General features: G+C 38.1%; 1 protein-coding gene across 1 annotated transcript in view; it reads left to right on the top strand.

The window, feature by feature from the left end:
* Positions 1–414: 414 nt before the first annotated feature.
* LOC109919181 (lactase/phlorizin hydrolase) overlaps positions 415–19,349 on the top strand; it is a 48,832-nt gene continuing 29,897 nt past the window's right edge. Inside the window, exons 1-6 of the mRNA XM_048599240.1 lie at positions 415–1,072; positions 5,057–5,142; positions 10,312–10,368; positions 15,212–15,326; positions 15,718–15,817; positions 17,695–19,067. Of these exons, the coding sequence (XP_048455197.1) occupies positions 415–1,072; positions 5,057–5,142; positions 10,312–10,368; positions 15,212–15,326; positions 15,718–15,817; positions 17,695–19,067 (2,389 nt within the window). The remainder of the gene's footprint in view (positions 1,073–5,056; positions 5,143–10,311; positions 10,369–15,211; positions 15,327–15,717; positions 15,818–17,694; positions 19,068–19,349) is intronic.

Genomic DNA, 19,349 nt, shown 5'->3' with positions numbered 1-19,349 from the left:
CTGGAGCAATCTAAGCTGAAAATTGTAGATACAATATCACAAGTCTGATTTTACCCCTGCCAGTGTTAAATAGACTTACTATTAATCACAATCACAAAAAGAATAGCTACTACTACTGTTGGTAAGCATTAGAGATGAATCTATATCTGTCAGGTAATAGCCCCCTTTCAACAGAGGAGGAGAATGCACGGAGGTAAAAAGTATTTGTTCATGTTATGTTTAGACTTAGATTCAGGTGAGGGCCTTTTCCTGTTAAGTAACTTTTATTATCTAAAATTTTATCACGATGTGTTGTAAACAATGAAATTTAGATTGTATCTCCTCAACTGTTAATGGAGGGCCAAAGTACCAATTTACATCCTGCTATTTATGATATAGAGACTTATCCCTTGTCTACCACACACAACTGGTAAAATGGAGCTACACAGGAGTATTTTCTTCTTCATAGTTTTTATAGGTTTCTCTGGTGCAGAAATAAAATTATCGTCTGATTTTATGGTAATCGCTGGTCCGTTGACAAATGTTCTGGTGAAGAATTTAGCAGAAGATGAAAAGAAAGACCAGAAGAACAACTTCAGTGTGGAAGAAGAGGCACAGTACTTTTGCCAGGACCCTCTTTCAAGGCACCTTAAAGATTATCTTTCCAATCTACATAAAAAAGGAGTTTCCCATTACAAAGTAATCCTTCCCTGGACTAAAATTCTTCCTGAAGGTACATCTGATAAAATGGATAATGATTTAATAAAATGCCATTCAAATCTCCTAAATGAGATAATAATTGCAAATCTCAAACCTTTGCTGGTTCTGCATGACAGTGGCATGCCTCACGAGCTGATTGAAAAGTATGGTGGCTGGGAGAATGAAGCACTTGTTGATTTATTTGTGGACTACGTGCGATTTGCATTTGCAACTTTTGGAGATAAAGTTGAAACCTGGATAACATTTGATAACCCTTCAGAATTAATAAAATCCAAACATAAGCTGCAGCACACTGGATCTTTGGCAATCAAGAATATAATCCGTGCCCATGAAAAGGTTTATGGAATTTATCACAATGAGATGCAATACAAAGGTAAGGGTTTTTAAAGTAAGTATTAGAAATTCAAGAATTCTGTTTTCTGCATGAAATAGATAATCCAAATAAAGCAATCTTTTAGTTCATCATTTTGCTATCTTACAAATTATGGAGCTATTAAAACCAGGCTCATTATCATTCAGTTGAAAGCATTCCACTTGATCGATCTTACATCCATCAGCCTAAACACCCACAGTCTATTCTAAACAGCGCAACTTGGTGCAGTGTGTACGATTCACAGGTAATTTATAGACTCATCAAAGAGCCTCTAAGAAAGAATAATTACACTACAATTGACTTCTATATTATGTTTGAAAGTGACATGGTTCAGTCCAAAATCAGAGTCTTAAAATCTAGACAAAGGAAACTACAAAGGTATAAGGGGTAATTTGGCTGTGGTTGAATAGGAAACTACATTAAAAGATACGATAGACAGACAATGATTAGCATTCCAAGAATTAATAAATTGTTTACAGCAAATTTATACTTCTTTGAGGCACAAAGACCCATCAAGAAAGGTGATCACACTACATCTAACAAGAGAAGTAATGGATTGTATTAGACTTAAGGAAGAGGCTTATAAAATTGCCAAAAAAAAGAAGCAATTTGAGGATTTTAGAATTTTGCAATGGAGAGCCAAAAACTAATTTTTTAAAAAATACTAAAAAAGACTGTGCATATGTCTTCAAAGAGCAAGGAAAACCAGAAAACCAATGGGATTAACAAGAAAGGAGAATCCAAAAAAAAGTGTTCTTAAAAAATGTAGGAATGCAGAAATTAATGGGATGGAAAAATGCCAAATGCCATGGACCTGATGATCAATATCTAAGGGTATTGAACGAGGTGGCTGTGGAGATAATGGATGTCAACTTGCAAATTCTAGATTTTGGAATGGTTTCTGCGGTTTGGAGAGTAGAAAAGAGAACACCACCATTTAAGGAAGGAGGGAGAGAGAAAATGAGGAACTACAGACCTGTCAACTTGACATCAATAATAGGGAAAATGTTACAATCAATTGTAAAGAATGTGGAGATGAGACACTTAGAAATTAGTGGTGGGACTTGGCAGAATCAGTATTGATATATGAAGGGAAAATCTTGTTTGATAAAGGTGTTGAAGTTTTTGAGGATGTAACTACAAAATAGGTAAAGGCAAAACAATAAATATTTGAATTTTCAAAACGCTTTTGATAAGATCCCACACAAGAGGTTAGCAAGCAAAATTAGAGCAGATGGATTGTGGGTAATATCTAAGGTATCCTCACTTAAAGTCAAGGTTGTGTTCCTACAAATTGCAATTTTAAGTAAGATTCCTGTAAGAATCAAAGTTAAGGCTAGTTAGGTTCTATTAGAAACAAAATCAGAAATTGCTGGGAAAATGCAGTAGGTCAGTCAGCATCAGTGGAGAGAAAGCAGAGTTAATGTTTCAAATCCAGTGACCCTTCCTCAGAACTGAAGGCTTTTCATTGGGTCTACCTGAGCAGAGAAATGAATTACGACATTATGCTTCTAAGTTGAAATACAGTATTTTAAACAATTAAATTCCTACATTGGTAAATAAAACTGTTAAAATAAAGTAATTTTGAATATTTCCTGTGAAAAAGAAAAATGTAATATATTAATTACTGTACTTCCTACAGTGCACTCTCCAACAGTAAAGCCAGGAGTTGGGCCTTGCCAGGGAGCTATGCTGAATGGCCTTCGCTCATTGGGTTTTGAGCTGCCTGCTTGGGCCTTTGTTTGTTCGTAGCCACATTGGCTACAGTTAGGTGCAAATAATCCCTGTGGCTGGCTATGAGTTTAGGTGGAGTTTAACAGCTCTGCTGTTTTGGCTGCCACCTCAGTGAGTGGAGACAGTGTTTGGCTCTGAAGTCACAGGCATCTTGTGGGTCAGAGGGGTGGGTCCTGAACTCTTGAGATCGCCAGTGCCTGTGGGTTAGTGGGGAGAGGGGACAAAGGGTTTTGTTGGGGGCTTCTGACCTCTAATGTAGCTGGAATCCTGTACATGAGGGGAATGGGTACTGGATAATGCAAAAGCATTGCAGATGGAGGGGTGGCTCTGTTAACTAACTATAGTATTAGCACAATAGAAAGGAATAACCTAAATACAGATGAGCATATGCATGCACATGAGCAGTTCATCAAGTGTCTTCAGGATGGGTTCTTAGAACATCACATTCTGGAGCCAAAGAGAGATCAGGTTCTACCAGACCTGGCAACATGCAGTGAGGTAAAATTAATTAATGACCCCATGGTGAAGATACCTCTAAGTAACATTATATGATAAGCAACCATTATATGATTAAATTTTAAATTCATTTTGAGCAAATGGCAATGCATCTAAGACTAATATTTTAAATTTAAATAAGGAAAATTGTAAGGTCAGGAAAGAACTAGCTAAAGTACATTGGCAAATTAGGTTAAAGAACAGAGATAGAGATAAAGTGGCAGACATTTAAGAAACCCAAAATAGAAACATTCCAACAAGAAAGAAAAAAAAATCCAAGTGTGAGACCCATCATTTGAGGCTAAGTAGAAAGGTTAAAGATAGCACATTAAAGAAAAAGTATGTAATTGTGCAAAGATGGGCAGCAGGACAGAATATTAAAAGAAGCAAGGAATAACTATTAATTGATAAGGGCAGAAAAATTAGAGGAGGAGAAAAAGCTGGCGAGACATTAAAACAGATGGTAAAAGTTTCTATAGCTAGTAAACAACAGAGAAGAGTTAAGAAAGTGAATCTGGGGAATTAATATTGGAAAATAAAGAGATGAATGGAGCAGGTATTCTGTATTGGTCTTTACTATAGAAGATATTTGTAACACTCTGGAAACAGTGTTATATCAGGAAAGGAGGGCAACGTTCGACCAAGTTACAATCAGCAAGGGAAGTGGTACTGAGCAAATTCTTGGAGTTGTGGGCTGACAAGTCCTTGGATACTGATGGACCTCAGCCTGGAGACTTGATTTTAATTTTCCAAAAATTCCCTTGATTTGGGGTAGGTTTCATTAGATTGGAAAATTGTAAGTGTAACTCATCTATTCAAAAAGGGAGGGAGAAAGAGAACAGAAAACTACAGGCCAGTAGTTTTCATATGCTGATATGTCAATCGTCCCTCCTCCCAGTCCATCCCAAAGAGCTATCAAAATTTTGCTTGCGGATTGGGGTTGGATGCTTCAAAACTTTGACCCAGGCAGAATTATTACCAACTGACCAAAGCGAACATTATAATGTCAAGAAGCTCTTCAGGAAAAATGACCAATACATGGAATTACCTGAAAACCTTGGAATTATGCAAGGTATAAAAAGTAGAAGCAACAACAGTTCATAAGCAAAAAAATCTGAATACTGTGTCTGCTGGAAATCTGAAATAAAAACAGAAAATGCTGCAAAAGCTCAACAGAAAGAGAAACAGAGTTAACACTTTAGTTGGGTTAAGAAACCTTTTCTCACTCCACAGATGTTGCCTGACCTGCTCAGTGTTTCTTCGCATTTTCTATTTTTATTTAAGAAATTATAGTTCTTCAAGATGGGAGAGGTAGAACTGGAACAATGATGTCCTTATCCATATTTATCTTATCATTTTGTGAAGTAACATTGCTGTGCAACACTTAATCCTGTTCGTGATTATGGTCATGCAAATACAAGGCAATAATAATCACACTCTTTATTGTCAAAGTCTAAGGTCAAGAATTCTGATGTATGACAGTTTAATAAAGTTCAACAAAATAAAATTCCTCATGCCTTCCATGATTCAGGTATGACTAAGGGTTTAATTTTACAACTGATTAAAAGTGTACTTTCTGATATGTTTCTTGGGAGATTTTATTGCAGAAAAGGAACTGTATAAATGCAAGTGGTTAGAGATCAGTATTAACAACAATTTTGTTCTATCTTTTGGAAATTGTGAATGGTAAAGTGGCAACAAACGTAAAATCTTTCACAGAATTGAATCCAGATTCATTTTTATTTTTATTTGCAGAAGGAACATTGTCCATTGTTTTGAACATTAACGACGTCATTTCTACAGATGATATGTTCCAGACATTTCGGCAAGTTATCAATGAGGTGAAATATCAAACTTGAATGCTTGTTCCTTTAGAAAATGCATCTATCAAAAAGTGACCGTGTTACAATACATTTGCCAATGCCTTCCTATCAATAGATAACAAGGTGTAGAGCTGGATGAACACAGCAGGCCAAGCAGCATCAGAGGAGCAGGAAGGCTGACGTTTCGGGCCTAGACCCTTCCTATCGATAGTCGACTTGAAATTACACTGTGGATTAGTTAAATAATGCAGGTATCATTTCAAGGCCAATACCGAATAGAAACATAGAAACATAGAAAATGGAAGCAGAAATAGGCCATTCGACGCCTCAAGCCTGCACCACCATTCAATATGATCATGGCTGATCATGAAATCTCAGCGTCCCATTCCCGCCCTCTCCCCATACCCCTTGATCCCTTTAGCCACAAGGGCCACTGCAGCTCCCTCTCAAATATATCTAATTAATTGGTCCCATCAGCTTCCTGTGGGAGAGAATTCACAAGTTCACAAGTCTGTGAGTGAAGAAATTATTCCTCATCTCAGCCATGAATTGCTTACTCCTTATTCTTAGACTGTGACCCCTTGTTCTGCACTTTCCCAACATTGGGAACGTTCTTCTTGCATCTAGCCTGTCCAGTCCCATCAGGTTTTATACGTTTCTATGAGACTCCCCCCCATTCTTTTAAATTCCAGCGAATACAAGACCAATCGACCTAGTCTTTCCTCATATGTCAGTCCTGCCATCGCGGAAATCAATCTGGTGAACCTTTGCTGGACTCCCTCAACTGCAAGAATGTCCTTCCTCAAACTAAGAGACCAAAACTGCACACAATACTCAAGCTGTGGCCTCACCAAGGCCCTGTATAACTGCAGCAAGACATCCCTTACTCCGATACTCAAATCCTCTCACTATGAACGCCAACATGCCATTAGCTTTCCTCACTGCCTGCTGCACCTTCATGCTAACCTTCAGCAATTGTTCCACCATGGCATCCAGATCTAATTGCATCTCACCTTCTCCTATTCTGCCACCATTCAGATAATAATCTGCCTTCCTGTTTTTGCTACCAAAGTGGATAACCTCACATTTATCCACATTATATTGCATTTGCCAAGTGTTTGCCCATTCAGCCAGTGTCCAAGTCACCCTGCAGCCTCTGAGCATCCTCCTCACAGCACACTCTGCCACACAGCTTAGTGTCATCTGCAAATGTGGAGATATGGCATTCAATTCCTTCGTCTGAATCATTAACGTATATTGTGAACAGCTGAGGTCCCAGCACTGAACCCTGTAGCACCCCACTTATCACTGCCTGCCACTCTGAAAAGGACCCGTTTATTCCAACTTTCTGCTTCCTGTCTGCCAACCAGTTCTCTATCTATGGCAATACATTACCTCCGATACCATGAGCTTTAATTTTGCTTACTAATTTCCTGTGTGGAACCTTGTCAAAAGCCTTTTGAAAATCCAGATACTTAATATCTGCTGATTGAGCACTGTCTACTCTACTGGTCACATCCTCAAAAAATTCCAGAAGATTTGTCAAGCATAATTTCCCTTTAGTGAATCCATACTGACTTGGACCAATTCTGTCACCGCTTTCCAAATGCTCAGTTATTACATCCTTAATGATTAACGCCAGCATTTCCCCACCACCAATGTCAGGTAACCGACTTATAATTCCCCATTTTCTTTCTCCCTCCTTTTTAAAAGAGTGGAGTTACATTAGCTACCCTCCTGTTCATTGGAACTCTTCCAGAGTCTACAGAATGCTGAAAAATGATCACCAATGCATCCGCTACATCTGGAGCCACTTCCTTAAGTACTCTGGGATGCAGAGCATCAGGTCCTGGGCACTTTATCGGGTTTTAATCCCACCAATTTCCCCATACCATTTGCTGATTAATAAGGATTTCCTTCAGTTCCTCCTCCATGCTTGACACTCTGTTCCCTAGCATTTCCTGAAGATTATTTGTGTCGTCCTTAGTGAAGACAGATCCAAAGTATTTGTTCAACTGGTCTGCCATCTCTTTGTTATCCATTATGAGTTCACCTGATTCTAACTGCAAGGGACCTACATTTGTCTTCACCTGTCTTTTTCTCTTCACATATCTATAGAGGCTTTTATAGTCAGTTTTTATGTTTTCCACAAGCTGACTTTCATATTCTTATTTCCCTTTCTGAAATAAACCCTTTGTTCTCCTCTGCTGAATTTTAAATTTCTCCCAGTCCTTGGGTTTGCTGCTTTTTCTGGCCAATTCATATGCCTCCTCTTAGGCTTTAACACTATTCCTGATTTCCCTTGTTAAGCATGGTTGAGCTACCTTCCCCATTTTACTCTTACACCGGAGAGGGGCGTACAATGGTTGAAGTTCATCCATGTGTTCTTTAAATATCTCCCATTGCCTATCCACTGTCAACCCCTTAAAATATCTTTGGCCAGTTTATCCTAGCCAATGCTTGCTGCTACCATGAAAGTTAGCTTTCTTTAAGTTCAGGGTCCTAGTTTCAGATTTAATTGTGTCACTTTCCATCTTAATGAAGAATTCTACCATGTTATGGTCACTCTTCCCCAAAGGATCTCACATCATAATGTTGCTAATTGATCATCTCTCATTACACAATACCTAGTCTAGGATGGCTTGCTCTTTCATTGTTCCTCGACACATTGGTTGAGGAAACCATCCCTCACATATTCCAAAAAATGATCCTCCATCGCATTGCTACCAATTTGGTTAGTCCAGTCAATATGTAGATTGAAGTCACCCATAATAACTGCTGTACTCTTACTGCATGCATCTCTAATTTCATGTTTGATACAGTCCCCAGCAACTACTGTTTGGTGGTCTGTACACAACTCCCACTAACGTCTTTTTCCCTTTGGTATTCCACAGCTTCACCCATACTGACTCCACGTTGTCCAAGCTAATATCCTCCCTTACTATTGTGTTAATCTCCTTCTTAACCACCAACACTACCCCACCTCCCTTTACTTTTCTTGAAAATTGAATAACGCTGGACATTGAGTTCCCATCCTTGGTCACCCTGGAGCCTGGTCTCTGTGATCCCAATTACATCATATCCATTTATCACTATTTGCGTAGTTAATTCATCCACCTTATTAAAAATGCTCCTCACATAGAGACACAGAGTATTCAGGCTCTTTTTTTTTGACATTTATTGCCTTTTAGAATCATTGTGAAATGTGGCCCTTTTTGATTTTTGTCTTTGGTTTCTCTGCCTTCCACTTTCACTTTTCCCCTTACTGTCCTTTGTTTCTGCCCCCACTTCTTTCCGACTTCTTGTATTGGTTCCCATCCCCTGGCCATGTTAGTTTAAATCCTCGCCAACAGCACTAGCAAACAGTCCCCATAGGACATTGGTTCCAGTGTTGGCCAGGTGCAGATCATCCGGTTTGTGCTGGTCCCACCTCCCCCAGAACCAGTTCCAAAGTCCCAAGAATGTGAATCCCTCCCTCCTGCACCATTCTTCAAGACATGTATTCATCTTAGTTATCCTGCCATTCTTACTCTGGCTAGCACCTGGCACTGGTAGAAATCCTGAGATTACTATCTTTGAGGTCCTACCTTTTAGTTTCACTCCTAACTGGTGGGAAAACTAAGATAATTGTTTGTATCTTGATTTTATTGGCAGATCAGTGACAAGTGCTATTCTCATGATACATTGGGTCATATTCACAATTTGTGATCTCACTTTGTGAGTTCATTTACAGTTAAGGTGAGATAAACACAACTGTATTTTAATTAATCCAGAAAATGCATATTGCTGAGAAAAAAAGAGGCATGATATTGAAAATTTTCATCCTGTACTCATCAGGACAGATGCAAGAATGCCCAACATCAAAAGGTGCAGCAGTTTATATTCCTTAAGGAAAAGGTGCTGATTGGTTGGCAAGTTGATGCTGATTGGTTGGGACATTGCTCTGGAAAATGCATCAGAAAACATCACACTGGCACCAAAATTCAAGTGATAGGCAGAATCTATCTTATGCTTGATCGCAGCAATCTGACAATGAAAAATCTGATGTGTTGTTTCTGTGTTCTAGCAGCTTTTCATGGCTAGCTTCAGCTGTTACTCAAATTATTGAAGAACCTTGCTCCTGCAGGGCAGTTTGAGGTAGAATGAACACGTAAGGGACAAAAGTGTGCCCATTCATGTATATGTGTGATACACGATAAGCAGTGATCTGATCAGGGTACATTTAATGTGCTTCATTTTGACATCAATTCTGCATAGTGAACAAATGACTCAGTCTGCCAGGTATGCAGGCTGTATGTTCCAATAACTAATCGATCATATCAAACTGCATGTCCCTCTGGTCCTTTGCAAAAGACTAAGTAGTGATCACACTCTACCAGTCCATATTTTAAGACTCCGAATGTAACATATAATTTTGAATATGATTCTGTAATTTGCCATCACTTATTGAATAATCCTGAATATGCTGCGAATTACACTAACAAGCCATTTAAGATTATCATTTTAGCTCACAATGTGGTTAATTTATGATTGCAACATATACATTCATAAACGAAAAAAAGGAACACAAAGCCTTGACTCTTTTTGGAATTAAACAAAACCTTTGGGGAACAATAGTTTTTTTGCTACATTTCTCCTTGGTTGTCACACCTTTTCGTCCAAGTCCTGGACATTTCTCCAGTGGGACCTAGGAGGTGGGTCTGCTATCTTGTCTGCTTTATCTTGGAGTGAATAGGCGCAAAGGTGAGATTTTTCATCTGCCCATTTAGCAATCAACCCTTTTTTCCGTCTCAGATCTTCATAATTGGATGGCAGACCCATCTTTTAGGCTGTGGGGATCTCAAAATTTTGGCAGCATGGAGTTAGAGGTGGGATAGTGACTCTGTCTCAGCCTGAACTCCAAATTCACATCTTCCATGGGAAAATCCCGGTTGTGTGTCATTGTGACTCTCTAATACTCATAACTTCCACTCCATGCACTCTGTTTCAAGTAAAATGTGGAAGGTGTAAACTCTTTTTAAAAATTAGGACTTTTCAATCAAATAATGTTTGCTTCCTCTGGGCTTGATAATGATTATTGCATCATAAGTCTTTTGGAAGAAGTTATAAATAGTGTAGATGGGAATTTCAGAAAGAATTAAGTATATTTAGAAATTGGATAGTAACTTACTTCGTTTCCACTTACAGGGAATGGTGGATTTGATTGCTGTTGCTGTATTAGATGATTGCTTATCAAATCACAAGGTAAGATGTAAGGTGTCATACAGTACAAAAACTTAAATAATGATACTTGAATATTTATTTACAGGTAAAATACCTTCTAAGGTAACAAAGATATATTTCTTTTCACAAATACTTGGATATTCACCAAGACATAAAGAAGGATTGAAATTCATTTCAGATGTCGTGAAGAAAATAATCATAAATGATAAATTTTATATAAACTTAGAATATAGGGAATATTTCAATTGAAAACAATTAATTCAACATTTATTTCTCAAAATGTTAGGCTTCCACCTCTGGGCAAATATATAGGGTGCTTCATATCATTAGCATTAAGAGCAGTCATCAGTGTTGCTCCACTAACCTAACTAGCAATTGTGAGATTTTGTGCATGACATTGGCCCGTTAGATTTTCCATTCTTCCAAATGCAGTTAACCAGTCAAACACCTCTCTCTGTACTCTGACAATGGGCTCAAAGTCAGGCAAGATTCATACAATACAATGATCCCAGCTGATGGTACTAGCGGACAAATCAGATTCCAGAATAAAACCTGGCTTGATAGATCACGTGTTTTTTTAATTTAAGTTAACATGGCATCAACCACTGAAACATGGTCACACAAGGCTGAAGAGATTTGTTAACAACAGAACAGAAGTTTACTACACAAAATGTGAAAACTAAAATAATCAAAATAATCAATATATGTAAAACAATATGAAAAGTCTTTAAAACGCATACCCAAACAAAGTCCCTTCCTGTTTTGCAACATTATCCATTAGAATTGAGATACACAAATCCAAAGAAATTACCACTCTATAACAATCTTTAGGTTCAATGTAATTGATTCTCACCAACCAATACTTTCTTGTAAACTGTGAAGTCTTCCTAAAAAGGATACTCACAAAGCAAACAGCTTAGATGTTGTCAGGTTTTCATAACCTGCAGGTTTCTTTCCTGGTTTGGAAGTTTCACAACCTAAACATTTTTATTCAAGTATTGTACTTTCCCTGAACTATCCAATACTCCTTTATAGGAGAGAACTCAGTCAGGTCTCCTCCAAACTATGCTAAAAGCTTCCACTTTCCGAGAGTTCTAAGCTATAGTCAATTCTTGATTATCATGAATAAAAAAAATTAATAATCTTCAATGTGTACCCCACCTGACATAAACCATCACAATTAAAAATAATTCTCCATTAACATGCCAGAACGTCCCTTCTCACTAACACATACTGAATTACAACACTGTTCCAGAAGAATTGTCTGACCTTGTTTATTTTTATGTAACCCATCCATATGCTACTATTATAAAATCCAAGCACCAGGAACTATATTTATATGTAAAGCACACTCAATTCTAACCACAGTGGAAATAAATGAATCCAGTTGAAATTTAGCTTTAAAATTATAATTTTGAGATTTGGAATGTCTATCAAAATAAACTGTAAAACTGAATTGGTCGAAGATTTTCTGCACATGGTTCACACAAAACCTTAACATCTGATAATTTTGTAATAGAATTTTCTGCCCAGTAACAGATCAGAAATCTTCGTTCTTCCAGATTGACTCCTTAAGGGATGAAACCTTAAAAGCAAATAGAGATTCCATATCAGAAAAGCTGACAAAAGTGAAGGTACCGTTCATTTGAAATAAAAATATTGTTATGGTGGGTTGAGCAAGGATTAATTGGCTCATTGCTTTTCAACTGCCTTGGTTGGCTGTAAAAAAGATTGCACATTCTTTTTAGCATGCAGCTATACCTCTTTCTCATAAAAATGTAGTTATTCAAAGTTTATTATATCAGTAAGAGCCAATTTCAAGATTTTGTTGAGTGAAGGAAAGAGCAATTTTATTATCTGCTAACCTTGGCTGCATAAATGGTTTAACTTAGACCACTGTTGCTTAATTAATGTCTAGTATCTTCGACAGTAGCAAATATTGCAGATCTTGCTACTTTCTCAATGTCTGCATGTTTTTTTCAAAGTTGGGCAGTCACCATGTGCTTTATCTTTTGAGAGGCAGAGAGCGAGGGGGAGAGAGAGAGAGTGACAGATATATCTCCAGTTCTGCAATCACAAAACTATCTCCCTAGCTCTACCAAAAGCAATTCCATGAAATGCAAGCTGACGTGTGCATTTCTATGTCTGAGTTCAATGTTTCCAAGCTTGATGATGTCTTTCATCTCCAATATGTGAAACTAATCATACAGGTTTAAATCAAAACAGCAGAAGTAGGATTCCTTCATGAATGACTGATGGACTGGTTTTGGTGCCTTCTGATACAATGTTAATCTCAGTTCAGATCATTTTGTTTATTCAACATTGATTTCCTATATCTTGGCTAACCTGTATAACCAGTAATTTGCTGAGTCATTTTCAGTCAATGTTTGTTCCTTTCTAAAAAGTATTTCAGTCCATGGAAGTTTCAGATATTAAAATTAGCTGATGGAATTCAAAAATTGTTATTCCATATTTTATCACTAGCATGAAAATATATGATTTCTTGTAAACAAAGAAATGCAAACATTCTATAATCATTCTTAACATCAAATACACAATGAGTGGTAATTGGAGACTAGCACAGCGACAGCCAAAAATTTGCAAAACTGAACCTTTGACTGCGTGTGCAATATCCTTTTAAATGTGGCCCCAGCACTTGCGTATTGCTAGTATATCTCAGGAAACCCTAGCGGAGGTGAGTCCTTCTGGCTACAGCGAGCAGGAGAATTGGACTAGCATCTGATGAGAGGGCTACCATGGGGGTGTGATAGCTTGTTAATGAGGTGGGTTCAGGATGATGGTGCAGGAAAACAGGTTAGGTCTCGCAAACAAAAAAAAATGGGAAGATTCAGCCATTGGTTTAGAAAAACTTTGGATCATTTTCCTGAAATGGTGGGAAGTATTTTTCATCACAAATAATGTATCTTTATTAGTGGAAATTGATAAAAATTGGTTGTAAGCATTCTAAATGTACTGATATAAAAGAAAAAGTACCGACCAAACAAAGTAAATGTCCACAGTCTATATTCTAATCTAAATAACATAAAATAAAGAACTTCAGATTCTGGAGATCTGAAACAAAAGCTGAAATTGCTAGTGAAACTCAGCAGGTCTGGCAGCATTTGTGGGAAAAAGCAGAGTACAAGGAACTAGATAATCAAATTTATGTGAAGGTCCCAACCAATTTTACTCAGTACTACTCAATGCTTTCAGTTGGTTAACATACTTTGACAGTTTTTAAGGCTTTTGCATTTGAACAACTGCCTTATTCAGAACCTGATGCACATAACTGAGCCAGTCACAGTGCAGACAGTTGTTTGAAATTGTCTCAACTCCTCTTTCAAGCATTAGTGACCACTGGTAAAATCTTGTAGTATTTGTGAATAAACCTGGGGACCACTTCTGGCTGTAGTTTTTTTTTTAATCTCCACAATGTTGAATTTCCAAAGATTTCACGTGTTCAGAATAGTCATGATGTTTTGGTTCTGCACACCTATTGTTTGCAGCCTGACCCTAACCCTGACACTGGCCCACTTACCAAGATGAGCGATAAGAGGATATTTTGGCCAGGTGCTCATGCCATCTATGGTGCAGCAATCTTTTTCAGCAGAGACAGTCTTGCCTGGGCACTAGTGTCAGTCCAAGATGTCTAGAGAATTAGGAAGGCTGTCAGTTTTAAATTTCGTGGTTTCCCTATTGCAATCAATTACTCTAGAAGGGACTGCAGAAGGGCAATGATGCATTCAATTGAAATGTATCTGTATTCCCCTACCTGAGGCATTTAAAATTGCTGGTTGTTGGGAGCCAGGAGTTGCCTGGCACGACTGTGACATAGAGACAGGTTATAAACATAGAATCCCTACAGTGTGGAAACAGGCCATTCAGCCCAAAAAGTCCACACTGCCCCATTGAAGAGCATCCCACCTAGACCATTCCCATGTCTAATCCAAACATTCCTGGGCACTATGGACAATTTAACATGGCCAATCCACCTACCCTGTACCTACCCTTGGAACGTGGGAGGAAACTGGAGCACCCAGAGGAAACCCACACAGACACGGGGAGAATGTGCAAGCTCCACACAGACAATCACCCAAGTCTGGAATCAAACCCAGGTTCCTGGCACTGTAAGGCAGCAGTGCTAACCACTGACCCACCATGCCGCCCTAAATATATAACACAGGATATCTGCCTCTTGTTTGTGGTGTCATAATGGATCTACCAAAATGTGGATAAATGCATTCAGCACTTCTTCGAACTTTTAAGTGTAAATTTTTGTCGAAAAGCTATCATCACCTTGAAGACATTCAGCTCCTCTGACTGACAGATATTCTGTCGTAACTGGAACAAAAACAAAGTTGCTGGAAAAGCTCAGCTGGTCTGGCAGCATTTGTGAAGGAAAAAACAGAGTTAACGTTTCGGGTCCAGTGACCCTTCTTCAGTTCAGAAACGTTAACTCTGTTTTTTCCTTCACAGATGCTGCCAGACCTGCTGAGCTTTTCCAGTAACTTTGTTTTTGTTTCTGATTTACAGCATCCGCAGTTCTTTCGGGTTTTTTTTTCGGTTTTTATTCTGTCATTACTGTCCTGTTTTACTGGCATTGGCATCCCAGATAATATAACTTCAAATCTCCTGAGTTTAGAGCCTTTTATATACCTTGTGACCAAGTCCAGTCAGACTTAACAGTCATAAGAGTTTATCTTGACACAAGTACCTACCATAGAATTTACTGTACACAATAAAATTTGTTTTTAACTTCATTGACATCTTGGAAAATATTTTGCAATTCAGGTTTCAATGGATCAGTTTGCTAAGCAATGGGAAAGTAAATACAGTAATAGTAATTTATTTTTTCACTTTTCAGAGCATCAACAAACATTTACAGATTTTGATCTTTAGCTTAGACTTTTCACAATGTGCTGTGTCAGCCATAGGCAGCACAGAGTATAACAGAGCTACGTTCACTGAAGTTGTAAAAGGTAGGTGAAGGTTCTTCAACTTCCTGGACATGATGGCAACTCAAGTCTCCTTTGCAACTCTGCACAACCCCTAAACCTCAATACCACTACCTATTCCATTCCAATCCAAGTCACACATTTGTCTACACATGTGCTTTAAGAAAGCAAATCATATTATATTGATCTACACGTATATTGAAATGATTGTACACACTCTTTTTTGCTTTTAGGTGCATTTTACTGGTGGCCCTGGGCTTGGGCAATTTAACCCTTTGTTAACAACTGAGAATCTAATAAATAGTGTTATATAGAGTCCTAAATAGAGTTTTATTTTTGTATTAGTAAGTATTGCATATCTCTATTCAAAGTTTTGTAAGTTCAATTCTTAACATTTTCTTTCTCTCACTGAAAGCTCTAAATAATAATGAAGTGTCAATGATTGGCTATGATGTTAGTCACTTCCTGGACCATTTGCCACTTCATTACCAAAGAAGCAACTTGGATAATGAAAGGTAATTAAATTATAAAATATTTTAAAATCCGCATGATTGTGTTGGGAATTTCTTTGTAAATGAGAAATAAATTTGTGGAATTTTGAAAAATCTTGTTAGTGCTAAGTGAAATTGTGCTTCGCATCTTAGCCAGGGCAAAAGTTTCTGTGATTGATTCACAGCATTCCAAGCAAATAAATTCTACTTTTAAAAACGTGTAAAACTGGTTGACGTAGAAATTGGTATGTGCCTGAATTAGTGTTTTTATCCCTATTTCAGCCTTTCTGCAACTGAAACCCAAATCTATATCTTTGCAGCCTCTGGAGTTAACAATTTCTGTGCTCTCTCCCTTATCTCATCCCTTAGACTCCATAAACATCAGCTTGTGTAAAACTTTGATTCTCAAATCTTAAACCATAGCAAGTTTCACTCACATATCCCTCTTTCTGCTGACCTAAATTTACCTCAACACACCAGCATTTTCATGTTCAAGATCTCATCCTTACATTTAAATGCCTCTATGCCCTCTTTGGTTCCTATCTCCGTAAACTCCTCCAGCCCCACAAACATTCTACCATATCTCATCTGATTTTCGCATCTTGTACTTCTTTCTGTCCTTCAATAGCTTTGGTTCATCTTCAACTTGGTGTCACTTTTGACCCTGACAAGCACCTCCAAGCATATTTTCACAGCACCACTAAGGTGGCCTACTTCTTGTCATCCAATTTTGTACCTGCTGCAGTGACTGAATCCTTTATCTATCCTTTTGTTACACTGACCCTTGAATATCCCAATGTACTCCTGGCTAGCTTCCCAAATTCTACCTTGTATAAACTTGAGGCCATCCAAAATTCTGTTGACTGTGACTTTATCACTTTCCAATCACCCATCAATGCCTCAACTTTGAAAAATTCTCAATCTTATTTTCACATCATTCTACAGTACCACCCCGCCATCTCCACCCTTTCGTAAAAGTCTGTTGTTCTCGCCAACCTAACAACTCTCAAAGACTTTTGTTCCTCTAATTTTGGCCTCTTGAGCATTCCTGATTTTAATCATGCTGTCATTGGTGTCTTTGCCTTCAGCTGCTAAGGTCTGTACCCTACTACACCTCTTCGCTTCTCTTCACCTCACATTCCTCCCTTAAAACACTTCTTAAAACCTACCTCTTTTACCAAGCCTTTGGCCATCTACCCCACTCATCCAAATGTAAGTCAAGATCAAATTTTGCTTTATAATACTCCTGTGAATCTCACAGTGAAATATTATCACATTCAACATAATATATAAACTAAACTCTCATTTGCGTGTTGTTGCTATGTAGGCCCATGCCCTGGGGTTCCCTCACAAAAAAAACCATCAAATATCTACCTCTGTGCATTGAATAATTTCCTTACAGCAACTCTAATCTAACTTTTGTTCAATTTAGTGGCTTGGCATTCATTTATGTTATCGTACATCTCAGCAAAGAATCTAGAGATATTTTCTGTGACAAAGATGCTTTATAAATTAAAGCTGTTGTTGCAAGAATTCTATCTTTAATCTGTTAAGGACCTCCAGCTTCCATCCTCAGATCTGCAGATTGAGCTCCGATTTTCCGAGGGGCAGTTGGAGCAAGGTAACTGATACGTGTATCAGTTTGACTGGCTGCCCAGTCAAACATTTAAATGTTGCTTCCCCCATCCCAACTGTGATTTGGGTTGGCATATGCTCCTGCTTCTAATTGGGCAGATATCTGAAGAGGAGCAGTAGCTATGAAAGTTTGGGCTGTAAGTCTTCCATGCCTTCTGTTCCAAATCTAGACATTATCCTCGCTTTACTAAAATAGTGAAACTCAGTGTTTTGCGTTAACGGGATTTCTTAAGTGGTTTAACCTTTCTTTTATCTCACGTTTTCAGCAACTTTTCTCCAATGGAAGAAGGAAGTGAAGATGAGCTGGCAGAACATAACAGTGATATCCAACTTCATAGAACATCTCGCCTTTCAGCTTATGAGACTGTTTGGGAAAAGTTTTCTGTACAATCAAACGCAGAGAGGGACTCCTTCCTAATTGGTACTTTTCCCAGTACTTTTCTATGGAGCACAGCTACTGCCTCATTTAAAATTGAGGGAGGCTGGGCAGAACAGGGGAAAGGAGAAAATATTTGGGACAGGTTTGCTCATGAGGGAAAAGTAGAAAAAAACCAGACAGCAGATATTGCCTGTGATAGCTTCCATAAAATTGATTATGATGTTTATTTAATGAGAGGTTTACAAATTAACTCTTATAAGTTCTCCTTATCATGGTCTAGAATTTTCCCGACAGGCAATCGGACTAAACAGAACCAAGATGGAATAGACTATTACAACAAATTAATTGACAGCCTGTTGGAGTCCAATATTCAGCCAATGGTAACTTTATATCATTGGGATCTTCCCCAAGCTCTGCAAGATATTGGTGGATGGCAGAATGAGGACATCATAAAAGCATTTAGTGATTATGCAGATTTTTGTTTCGCTACCTTTGGAGACCGTGTGAAGTACTGGATCACATTTAATGAGCCCTGGGTAGTTAGTTATGCTGGCTATGGCACAGGACAGCATGCACCTGGAATCAGTGATCCAACTAATGCATCCTATAAGGTGGCCCAATCTATAATCAAGGCCCATGCCAATGCTTGGCACACTTACGACAAAAACTACCGTTCTCAGCAGCATGGTCAAGTAGGAATAGCATTGAATTCAGACTGGGCTGAACCTAGCTCCCCTAATAAGCCAGAAGATGTTCAAACAGCTGATCGATACCTGCAGTTTATGTTGGGCTGGTTTGCTCATCCAATCTTTGTTAATGGTGACTATCCAGAAACCTTAAAAGCTCAGATAAAAAAATATAATCAGGAATGTCCTTCTGCTCCTGTCCATTTTCCGTCATTTACAGAAAAGGAAAAACAATACATAAATGGAACTTCAGATTTTTTTGGACTCAGTCACTACACCTCTCGACTAGTCAAGTCTACCACCAACAAAATATGCGTTTCGGATTACAACCGTATTGGAGACTTTTCTCCACAGGTTGACAATTCATGGCACTCAACTGTATCTCCATGGATATACATCGTGCCCTGGGGCTTAAGAAGGTTATTAAATTTTGTTACCCATGAGTATACGGGTACCAACATTCCAATTTACATAACAGGGCATGGAATTCCAACAGAATATGCTGGCCTTGATATCGTAAATGACACCATAAGGATAGAGAGTATTGCTGCCTACATTAATGAAGCACTAAAGGGTAAGTGTATATTCCTTCTGTCATTATAGATAATTTAAGAATAAACATATAAGTAACATATAATGCTAATTATCCATAAATTACTCAGCCAGTCATTTCTACTTTAATATCATTTGACTATTGTATCATAGGATACCATCAACAATATATCCTGTTTTCTTAAATATAAAAGACCTTGTATTGCAATTACAGATTCAATATTGACGTATGATATGTACAAATAATCTACTGATACATATTGGTGCAGGGCTGGATGAACACAGCAGGCCAAGCAGCATCATA

The sequence above is a fragment of the Rhincodon typus genome, chromosome 7 (assembly GCF_021869965.1).
Source record: "Rhincodon typus isolate 14 chromosome 7, sRhiTyp1.1, whole genome shotgun sequence".
Classification (NCBI taxonomy): domain Eukaryota; kingdom Metazoa; phylum Chordata; class Chondrichthyes; order Orectolobiformes; family Rhincodontidae; genus Rhincodon; species Rhincodon typus.
Note: the sequence above shows the minus strand (reverse complement) of the source record. Positions and strands in the feature narration are given on the sequence as shown.